This window comes from Miniopterus schreibersii (genome assembly GCF_964146895.1).
Source record: "Miniopterus schreibersii genome assembly, chromosome: 12".
Lineage (NCBI taxonomy): Eukaryota > Metazoa > Chordata > Mammalia > Chiroptera > Miniopteridae > Miniopterus > Miniopterus schreibersii.
Window position 1 is genome coordinate 66,357,486 of NC_138112.1, and position 11,868 is coordinate 66,369,353.

Here is an 11,868-nt window from a genome sequence, read left to right on the forward strand (position 1 = left end):
CCAAAGCTCTATTCATATTCCTTGTAGGCAACTGCCCCTTGGTCACCCACTGGGTACAGGGTACACAGACCTGGGAGTGCAGACTCAGGGAAGGGTCTTGTGCAGGCCTTGGATGTGAACTCAGGGCTGTTTGGGCAGAGAATTCTGGGGGCTTGTCCTCTTGGTCCAACATATATTTTTCCTCAAGTGAAGGGCACAGTGGAGAAGGCCAGAGTGAGACCCTCTAAAGCGTGGATCCCCGAGCAGAGGCCCTTCCTTTCCATGTCAGAGAGTGGTACAAAAATGGCATGGTGGCAACGGATTTATCCCATCTTGTTTTCCTGTTATAATACGTGAATGTCTAGAAGAGGCAAAAACCAGGAGAGAGGAGTGAAATGCAGCATGGAGTGAAGGTTATTTTTTTTCTCCCTCTTATGGAAAGGTTTTGTTCAGACTTCTGATTCTGGAAATTGTCCCAACACCATGCTAGTTGGACTGGTCTCTCTCTCCTGTTAGGCTCTTCCAGATCCTCAAAAGACCACTACTACCGGCACAGATCTTTTACAGTGTCTATGTCATGTAGATGTTGTAAATACCAAGAGAGTCCATGAAGCGAAGTAAGATTTGGATTCACTTTTTTATTCCTCATTGACTCATCGGAGATGACATTTACTGAGTAGCCTCTCGGCACATCTGGTTTCTTATTTAAAATTATGATCTTACACTTCAACTCAAAGGACACAGAGGATTTCTAATGCTGGTGGGCTTTTTGAAGGCTCTACTATAAAACAGATGAAAGTTAGATGAAACTAATTGAAGGAGAATTGGAGGCCTGCCTCCCTCATCAGCAGTCCTGGGGACCTTGGCTCAAGGTTTCTTGAAATGGGAGCCTTCATGAATCACCTGGAGCAGTTGTTAAAAATGTTAAAAATGTATATTCCTGGGCCCTGTCCCTCTAGGTTGGACTCTGGGAATTTACATTTTTGACAAGAAACTGCAGTGATTCATAAGTACTCTAGAGCTTCCAGCTACAACAGATTCCACTGGACTGGAGTGGGGCTAAAACATCTGTATTTTTGATTGATTGATTGATTTGAGAGAGAGAGAGAGAGAGAGAGAAACATTGATTTGTTGTCCCACTTATTTATGCATTCATTGGTTGATTCTTGTATGTGCCCCGATTGGGGATCGAACCCACAACCTTGGTGTATCAGGACAATGCTTTAACCAACTGAGCTACCCAGCCAGGGCACATCTGTATTTTTAAATAGCACTCCAGATAATGTTGATAACCATTCTAAAGTTTGGGAGTCACTGCACAGGGTGCCCTCTAAAGGCATCATATCTCATATCTGAGTCAGTGGTTCTCAAGGTGTGGTGCTGGCACCAGTAGCATCAGCATCACCTGGGAACTTTCAGAAATGCAAATTCTCAGGCTCCACACCAGCCCCGAGTAAGCATCTCCAGGATACAGCCTGGCAACCCGTGTTTCAACAAGCCCAGCAGGTGATTCTGATGCTGCTCAAGTTCAAAAACCTCAGGCTTGAAATATCTCCCCGAATGTCATTCCCCAACAATTTGTAAACAGGCGTTGACACTCCCGAACATTTTGTTTCCCTAAGAACTTCAGAGGGTCTGGAGGAGTCACAGGTCTCAAAGATTTGCCGGTGGCATTTTATTTGCACTGCTGATTTAGGTAATGGAGTGATCACGACAATGTTCAGATTCAGGAGGGAGAAAGAAGTCTTTCTTGGAATATTAAAAAATGGCTGCTTTTATAAAGACTTTTAATTTTGTTCTTTGTACTTTCCATAATTTCCAGATATTAAGCAATTTGGATCAGGAAAAACCCAACACATATTCCCAGAAATAAAAGCAATCAGCACAAAGTAGTTTGTAAATGCAGTCAGCTGTGTGTGGCATGGGTTATAAAACTACCCAAAGCAGGTTAGGCGCTTCCGATTTCCTGTTTTTCAAGGGTCGTTGGCTGGGAGCTGAGGATCAGAACCATGAAGGATTTCGTGGTGTTACAATCATCTTTTTGCGTGTACATGTTTTTGGCTTTTTCTGATGAAGGGTCAGGTACAAGTTTTGCTGTTTGATGGTGTGGTTCTCAGCGTTGCTGGCTGTTACTGTTGGCTGCTTTCGGTAGGAATGACTGGCCACCTAGCTTTCTAACTTCGGTAGCAGCGGTGCTTTGTCTTTTGCCCTTTACCACCCCCACCCCGCAAAGCAAATGATTTATCTAGTTTATCTCGTGTCTGGGTAAGAGCTAATTTTAGTCTTCCTTCTAGATGCAGGTACTTCCCATTGCGTGGCTTTCCCTTCCATCACCCCACCTGGGGAAAATGATTTCCCTACTTAAAACTTCAAAGCGCTCCTCCTAGGCCACCGTGATTGACGCGTAATGCAGCCGCCTGCCTCGGTCACCCCCTGCCCCCTCCTGAGTGATCCCCTGAGTCACCCCCTGCCCCTCCTGAGTGATCCCCTGAGTCACCCCCTGCCCCTCCTGAGTGATCGAGTGTTAGCTCTCAGTGAGGTTGTGGAAACAAAGCTCTCCATTCTTTCTCTTCTCACTTCTCATTCTTCCTGTGTCATAAAGTTATCCTTTAATATCTGTTGTTTTATTTGCAACCCACTGACTTTGTCCGTGTTCTGCCTGTGCCTTATTTTACAGTAATCTTTTTGCACATAAACGTTTATGTTTTTCCTTATTAAAAAAGTCACTTGATAGAAGTACTACATAGAAAGTAAACTTGTTAATTTTGTTACGTCTAGCATTTATCTTGAAAATTCAGACGTGGATAGCTTTATCTGTAAGACGTGTCTTTGCATATCTGTCTGAAAACTTATAATTTATTGCTGGTAGTAGAATTAATGGGGCAACACAACTGTGCATAACGATTCGAGCTGACAGTGAGACTCACCAGGGATGAGTAGGCTTTAATCGAAGACAGTCTTCATTTTGCTTTTAGAAGGATCCAGGGCAGGATACACAGCAGGTACAGGTCTTCATTTCATGGGCACACCCAGCAGCTGCTCAAATACATGGTTTCCCTTGCTCCTTCATCCACAAAAGGTGTGTTTGGCTGCTACGAGCGAGGGCCAGAAGCTACAGAGAAGCTGCAGCGTCCATGTCCCAGGATTGTTTTCACTGGCCTTGTCCTGTAGCCCCAAGGCTGGCACACCAGCTCGAGGCTCCCCCAGCCCAGGCGCAGTCCTACACAGCAAGCGAAGCAGGGACAGCACCCCACACTTAGCTTAACTCGTAGTTTCTAAGGAAATGGTGTGCTGGGGGGAGGAGATGAAGGCTGTCCCCAGACAGGCCTGCAGGAGCCTCACCTGATGTTAATTTTTCACTGAACGATCGCATTGCATCTCTCAAGACTGTTCCAGGGGCTATTTATTTATTTATAAGAGGATATGCTCAAATGTTCTCTGAGTGTCCTCTAGAACTAAAACTTTTATCTGAATCTTTTTTTGGGGCGGGGTGTGTGTGTGTGTTTTTCAACAGTGTCCGTAGGATGTACCACTTCTTTGTTCTGGGCTGTGGTTGAACCGACTCTACTTGGTCAAGATTCCTTTTTGCATTCTGATGCACTGTCCCTGGGATTTGGTTGTCCTGTAACCAGCATAGCTGAGAGGGGATATGAGTTTAATTACCTTGTCACCGAGTGTGGAATTCAGAAAGAGGTAAGAGCTGTGACTATTTCAGATAATAATCTAACCCCCTGATCTTACCTTGCAGTGGCACTGTGCTGAGAGTTAGTGCCAGACAGGTGCAGCCAAGGCCAAAGACGAAGAACCTGCTCAGTTTTAGGACACTTGAGCTTGATACATTTATTTATTTATTTATAAATATATTTTTATTGCTTTCAGAGAGAGGAAGGGAGAGGGAGAGAGAGAAACACCAATGATGAGAGTCATTGATCGGCGGCCTCCTGCATGCCCCCCGCTGGGGATCGAGCCCGCAACCTGGGCATGTGCCCTGACCGGGAGTCGAGCCACCATCTCCTGGATCCTAGGTCGATGCTCAACTGCTGAGCCACACCGGCCAGGGAAGTTAGGTACTTTTAGGATAAAGACCAATGGGACCCAGGGTTTGGTCTTGAAGAGCTCATGGCCCATGAGGGGAGAATACATTGATGTATATATTATGACTTTTCAAGCACTCACAAATCATCTTTAGTCCTTACATTACATCTTCTGTAATCTAGAATCACTGGAAAGAAAGAAGGTATCATTTCCAACTTTCATAGTGAGTAACTGAGGCTAAAAGGCCAACAGTTCACCACAGGCCATGCTGCTGTCTAACAGGGGAAGAACTAGGTGTTGGTAAATTGAGATTTACAGTCTTCCTTTGGAGAAAGGGGCATAGGATATCGGATTGTTTATGTTTTTGCTAGTGAATTGTATGAGTTCTTTATATTTTTGGACATTAACCCATTATCAGATACATGATTGGCAAATATTTGCTCCCATTCAGATGGTTGACTTTTCATTTTGTTGATGACTTTCTTTGCCTTGCAGAAGCTTTTTCATTTGATGTAGTCCACTTGCTTATTTTTGCTTTTGCTGCTTTTGCTGTTGGAGTCAAATGGAAAAAAAAATCATTGCCAAGACCAATGTCAGGGAGCTTACTGCCGGAGTTTTCTTCTAGGAGTTTTATGGTTTCACGTCTTGCCTTAAAGTCTTTGATTCATTGAGTTAATTTTTGCGTACAGTGTAAGATAGAGGTTCACTTTCATTCTTTTGCATGTGGCTGTCCAGTTTTCCCAGTACCATTTATCGATGAGACTACCTTTTACACATTGCATATTCTTGGCTCCTTTGTCCTAAATTAAGTGACCGTACGCGCATGTGTTTATTTTTGGGCTCTCTCTGTTTTGTTCCATTGATCCGAGCGGCACTTTGCTATTACTTTGTTGAAGAGTTTTCTGTCCACACTCGTCAGGTGTATTGGTCTGTTAGTTCTTTCTGTATTATATTTGGCTTTGGTATTAGGGTAACACTGCTTGTATAGTAGTGTGTGTAGTGTTTGATTATTAATTTACTCTCTTCACTTGTGCTAGGTCTCTTCAGATTGAGTACATGCTGAGTTAAATCAAGTAAAGACCAGTGTTTCAGGAAAAATGCCAGATACGTCCAATAATGACAGTTCTCTGGAGATGGGGCTTTTAGGGGGCCCCAAACTACTCCGTTCTCTCTGGGTTTGCTAGGCTGTTGGTTTTCCTGGCTTCCATGGAGCTGGGGAGATGGGAATGGCTGGACCAAATTAAAATATCCCAAAGCTCATTGTTCTGGCTGAGATTTCACAGTTTTTCCCAACATGCTCCTTGGGTTATTGCAAGCCTTAGGTTAATTTCTAGAGTTTTGAAAAAGTTGAATTTGACAGATTCTGTCAGTTTTTGTTGTTTGTTTTTTGAAATGGATGTTTGGTGGTCCTTACTCTGCCATGCTGGAAGCTACTATTGAATATAAGAAGTGGGGAGCACATAGTATCTATTTTTCACATTGTATATACAACTTCTAGACTTGACAAAAATAACAATCAGTAGCAACACAATGGGCAAATAACCATGGTAATGAATGTTAAATTACTATTAAATGTCCTTGTAAACGTTTTATTTACATGAGAATATTTATTGTATAAATTAACAGGTGAAATTAGCCAGTCAGAGAAAGACCAGTACCATACGATTTCACTCATATGTGGAATCTAATGAACAAAATGAACTAACAAGCTAAACAGAGGCAGGCTCGCAGATAGGGAGCAGGCTGGCGGCTGTTGGGGATGCGGAGAGGTGGGGAGGGTGCAGTGGGGGCAAATGGTGCAGGGCGGAGACTTGGGGTGGTGGACACACCGTGCAGTGTGCGGATGATGTGCTGTGGAGCTGTGCACCTGACACCTGTATAATTTTGTTAGCCACTGTCACCCCAATAAATTCAATAAAAAGAAAAAAAAATGAACAGGTTGAAAAATGGTAATCCAGTATGACATTTTTAAAAAACAATAAGTAATAGAAAAACACACACCTAAAAGTGTTTAGAGGCGTTATCCCTGTGTTAGGGTTATGGGGATTTTTATTTTGCCATTACACTGTTGTTGAATGTCTCCACACTAAGCATGTATTCGGAAAACACAACCCTCCGATTACGGCTTCAAACAGAAGTGCCTCTCTGTCTAATCTTTCCAGAGACCCGGGACCTAGCACTGTGGTAGCATTTGAAGGCCAAAGCCCAGAATACATTTATTAAATAGAAGTGGTAGCCCTTGTTCCTAGCCTGGCAATTCGTGATGGCAGCCTCATGACTGCAGGTTCCACAAGTGCGACCCGGTTGCGCCGATGGCCTAGAGCCGGGCTGGCCGTTTTCCTGGCGGGCTCTGTGGAAACAGCCCCTTCGAGGCTGCAGTGTAAGGATCGTACATCTCGGCCCGTCTCATTCCCGTGTGAGACGGTAATAACGCGTCTTTGTGTCCCATTAGGTTTTCTCCCATGGAGTGACTTTTCATTCCGTTCTGCACTGTACCATCGTGAACAAAGGACTCACTCGAAAAATCCCTTTAGTGTGTTTTGTTCCCAGGTGAGTGCAGTGACCAGCTGGTTCATGGTTTGCTTTCTGAGAACTGCTCGCTACAAGGAGGACGTTTAGAAAGTGCAGCTCAGCTGGGTTTGAGTCCTGGAATGAGACACTTATCTGTGTCATTTGGTCACTGAAGATGCTCTGCCCAGGTCCCCTTGGCTGCCCTCACCATGGCCGTGTGCCCCCTCCTTGCTCCTGGGCAGTGGCCTTTAATGAGTTTACCAAATCCTGCCTCCCTCCCTGATTGAGTCAGTCAAAGAAAGCCTGACTGTCGCCTGGTTCAAGGACAAGCTGGGAGGCGGGATTTGACCTTGCTTGCTCCTGCAGGTCGTGCCCTGCCGAAGGAGGGCTTTACCCCAAAAAATTGTCCCCTGTTACCTTCCCCTTCGGCCTCCCCGTTGCCTCCCTGGGAGCGCGTCTAGGCCGAATCGCCCGTAGAAACCCCCTTGTCGGGCTCTGCCTCGGGGAGTCCTCCTGACAGTAAAGTGGGTTCACAGAGCGCAGAGGTTGAAATGCTTAAGATCATGTCATTAGGAGATGGCGAGTCAGGACCTAAGCACCTGCCTTGTCACATAGCTGCCCCCCGAAGATCAGGAGACACTTGCAAAGATAGGGACGGTAGCAAGAGCATTCAGTGTCTACTCTCTAAGGTCAGGCATTTAAAAAACTAATCCTGAACTAAGTTGTATGACTCTTTCTTCTAGACAAGACTCAGTGTTTTCTAATTTTGGTAACTTACAGAAACCTATTCGCTTGAATGGGCATTATTGAATTGAAAAAATAGTGCTGTTTTTTTAAATTAGGGTGTTTGTTTAACGTAGATATTATGACCCTATGGCTTTTGAGAAAACTTATTAAACACTTTCATACCTTAAGGATCAATGAAATAACACTTTTAGTGTATTTTATGAGTGGAAAATTGAAAAGACCTAGGACTCCTACTTCATGCCTGTGAGAGTTGTCTTTGGGAACTTCTGCATAAGGCTCTCAGAACTAACATTCTCCACTGGGGAGTAGATTCCCCAATGGTAGGGTGTTGGGAAGGGGTGAGGGAAATCTTAATTGTGTTATTCCTAAAAAAAATATCGAGTAGGGGACAGGGTGGTAGTGGTGATGGTAAAGCTACTACTGTTTAAGGAGGCTAGACAGCAATCGGTCAGGTCAAAATGAGACTGAACAGTTTATTTTAAAATTTAACCTGACATGCAAATTTTCTCTTCTTTAAAATATTCAGCTCATCCTTTTTAGATACCACTCCAAGCACTGCTGACAACAGTCTTATAAAGTCCAAAAATGATCATCCCTCTGCCAATTCTGGTCCCTTCTGGAACGCAGCCAACACCTGCCTGTTTGGATTGCCTTGGGTTCCATACTTTCAAGACCCCTCGGTGAGGACCCTTAGGAGAGGTGGCACATGCTGCTGCTGCTATAAGGCAGGACAAAGCTTAAGTCTCTGCTCATTAGTTTTTTTTCTTTGGTTTAAATATTGTCTAGTTATGTGATGAGGCTTACATGAATTACAGTCACGTTTGGGGGAAAGTGCTACTTCCATGTGTCTATAGGTTGTGGTCTTATCGATAAGTCTTCCCTCACTGCACTTATCATGTCAAATTAACTAAGTCTCTAGTCTGGTTTAAACATAATCTGGGTTGATGAAAAAACTATTCACTTTAAACAGTGCTTGGTCACTTGGGTGAAAGTTGCCAAGTGTCTCAATCTCCTCAGCCTTTCCCTGCAACGCCTGGCACATAGTAGGTGTTCATTATTTGTTGGTGGAAGTGTTAGGCAGTGTGTTTTCGGTACCACGTTTGTCAGTAGCTACCTTGCAGCTTTCATTAACTACCTGTCTTTTTCTTCCGCAGGTGAAGCCATCCCATCAGTCACTTCTACTTAAAATGCCTCATTCTTTAGTCTATGAGAGTGCAAATGTGGCTGCGTTCTAGGTTCTTCTGTGGCAATCTTGATAAGTCTGTTGCTATAGCATTCTTAAATTTAGTTTTTAAACCAATCACTATAGATTTTGTAACTTTTCTATGCCACCCCCTAAGAGGCCATCTAGAATAACTTTTAGATGGGTGGGATAGTGCCTAATGCGTCATATGGTTTTAAAACGTGGTCTTTTTAAGCAAAGTGGCAATGTCGCACTTGTATATTCTCTTACGATAAGAAGGTATCTGTATATAATTTTTACGTGGAGGTGATTTTACAAATAAAACATGCTGTGTCTTTGTGGCTATATTTCTTGATGTCTGAGTGCTGAACTCAAAATAGGGCCTAAACGGCAAGGTTGGTGTGGAAGGTCATTGTCACCCACCGTGCTGTAAGTAGCTGTTCAATGAACCACTTACATTGGTACTGCTGGGTTATGCCTGGTAATGCATTATAATTCTTTTAGTTTGACCTCCTGTGAGTGGAGATGAGGTGGGAAAAAAGAGTTGATAAAGAACTTTCAGAAAGGCGAGTGAGTGGTTCCTATCTGCCACCTAATTAAGCACATCTTCACCCCAGGAACCCTCCTCCGCATTAGCTATTGTATTGCTCCCCTCCTCTTAAACCAATATTGAGCTCCGAACCCTTATCTCAGAGTCTGATGCTGTTCGGATTGCATGCTGCTTACCAGCTGTGTGGCCCAGGGCTAGTCATTTAACTCCTCTGTGTATCACTTGATTATAAAATGGGAATAAAATAATATCTACTTCCTAGGACTCTTTTAATGACTACTTAATTTATGGAAATTTTTTAGAGCAACATGTGATTATTTATTTACTTGGGTGGGACTGGTTAATAAAATTATATAGGTTTCCAGTGTACAATTCTATGACACATCATCTGTATATTGCACAGTGTATCTACCACCCAATGTCACATCTCCTTCCACCACCATGTATTTGACCCCTCTGCCCTTTACTGCCTATCCCACCCTGCTTTCCCTCTGATAACCATTATACTGTTTTCTGAGTTTTTGTTCAGAACATGTGTTCAAATATTAACTCATGTTGCAGATACAATGAATGAGGCATAGGTCTGCCTGTCAGTTTAATGAGATTAGAGATGAGTTGCAGGATGCTGTATCCATCCGGTATGACATCATTTGTAAAGTCTTAAAAATATACAAATGTGTACATCTACTTAATGCATTATTTGTATTTGAATTTTATATGAATAAAACTTCCTTTCCCTAAAAAAAAAAAAAAAAAAACACCAAAAAACACAAATGTGCTATATTTGTAAAACTAATCACTAGTGCTCTCTACATATATGTATTTAGTAAAAGTATAATGCCATGCATGGGAATGATGGTTACTATCTCAAGAGAGGGAAGAAGAAGAATTGGATTAAGTAGGGGGACGTGTGGGGTTCCCTCACTATAATATTTTGTTTCAAAAATGCCTGAAGAAAACACAAAATGTCAAGACCTGTGAAAGCTGAGCGATGGGTGTATGGATGTTACATCCTTTAATCTTCTAGCTGTTTGGAATACTCTTTTCTTTTTCTCATAAATTGCAGCTTGGATATAAAGCCTGAGTAACACTGACTTGTATAAGTCTACATTTTTACAAAGTGTTCTTTACCAAATTCATTTTCCAAATAAGAGAACAAAGCCGAAGTGGTTGAATTGCCAGGTTCACTTTGCTAGCAAGAAGCAAAGCTGGAACTGAAAGGTGTCTTTTATACTCTCAACTCCCATGGGCATTATGAATATCAGCAGCTGCAGAAAGTGCTGTTCTGTTGTTTAGCAGTTTTCTGAATTGTGCATGAGTCATCTTTTAAATTCAGTAGAAACATAATAATCCCTTACTGTTGGTTGCTTATTTCCTTTAAGATACAGGGGCCGTGGTGGAAATGAACACCATTGGGTCAACAAGGAGAGAGAATAGAAAGTGTGATCACACCACAGGCTGATGGCTTTTGGAAACAGCCGTAGGACATTTCTATACCTTTCTCCAAGACCAACTGGGTGGGGTTAATCTTTGTTCTTACATTCTAGGAACTAAACCTTTAGAGAGCTTTTAGGGCCACCCTTCCTTGCATCAACTACCAGTCTCCAGTTAGTAATAGCACAATTCTGCAACATGCAATGGGATCTTCTTGACAACTTTTTAATAAAACTTTTTAGGGTTTTAGTCCTGTCTCTGGAATTCTGCCCCCATCTGATATCAGTAAACCTTAGTGAATAGGGGAACGAGGGGTGTGTGTCATTTGAAGATGACTGGAAGTGCCTCCTTGGAAAAATCTAATCCGTGAACTCTCAGCTCCAATAATGCGATGTGGAGAAAGGCAGGTGGGGACTAAGGCAACAGGTGAGCTACACATTTGAGCTTCCTGTGCCAACAGAGCTGCTGCTGTCTTAGTGATGGGGACTGGCACGGGTTTATTGCTAAATTGGGGCTAAAGGGGTTCAGGTTGCTTGTCCTCTCCCTCTCTTCCTCCTTGCCCTCTTTTCCCCAACATTCATTTGGAATGAATTCCTGTAACTTTCATAGGAAATACTTTCTTGCTATTTTCATCACCCTTTAAACATCGACAGTATATTCAGACTCCTCCTACCACTTCCCCAGAAGGCTCCCGCTAACTTCAGAATGGAAACCAGGCGCCGGTAAACTCAGAAAATGGTGACAATGGGTCTCTGTGTAGCTGCTCCTTCCAGTGCCCCAGAGAGAAGTAGAAGCGCGTGAACCAAGCCTTTCTGGAGGACTCACCTTCAATCTGAAATGGCAACTTCAACTTCATAATCAAAGAACCCATTAACCCTAACTTCACTTGTGTCCAGCAGTTCTTCAATTTATTCTAACCAGTCCCAAGTAAATTAGATTCCTAGGTTATGTTATTCAGCTCAACTAGGTTTAACCTTTGACCGCAGGCGCTAAACAACTAATGGAGACATGAGCTTGCATATATGCATTTTACATACGATGTAGCATCACAGCACGGTGCACTATGAAATAACAGATAACCCAGTAAAGAAAATTCATTTTATTATAATTCCTTATGAAGTTAAAAGGCCCTTCTAAATAAAGGATTGTAAAACAACAAAGATCAATTCCATTAAAAATCAAATCATCTAAAACATTTAAAAATTTAAGATAACAAACAGGATCCCCAGACAGCATTCCAGCTTCTAACATGCCATCCTCCTACAACCACGGCCATAGGGATTGATCAGCTTCTGAATTCTCAGGTGGGGAAAGATGAGCCATGTGATTGTTTTAAGGAGCAAAACTGATCATTGATCTGCAAAGAGAAAAAAGATCAGAATCTGCATAGCGTGCTCTTCTCTTTTGTCTCAGAGGACCTGTTGTTCCT

The 11,868-nt window shown here is 42.8% G+C and overlaps 1 protein-coding gene across 1 annotated transcript; it reads left to right on the forward strand.

Annotated features, from left to right (window-relative positions):
- Nucleotides 1–1,988: 1,988 nt before the first annotated feature.
- Nucleotides 1,989–8,507, forward strand: OOSP3 (oocyte secreted protein family member 3; the record flags this gene model as incomplete). The annotated part of the gene is made up of 5 exons (XM_081154903.1): nt 1,989–2,061; nt 3,494–3,672; nt 6,467–6,564; nt 7,799–7,952; nt 8,427–8,507. The coding sequence occupies 5 exons, from the start codon at nt 1,989–1,991 to the stop codon at nt 8,505–8,507; spliced, it is 585 nt and encodes a 194-aa protein (XP_081011029.1).
- Nucleotides 8,508–11,868: the final 3,361 nt, after the last annotated feature.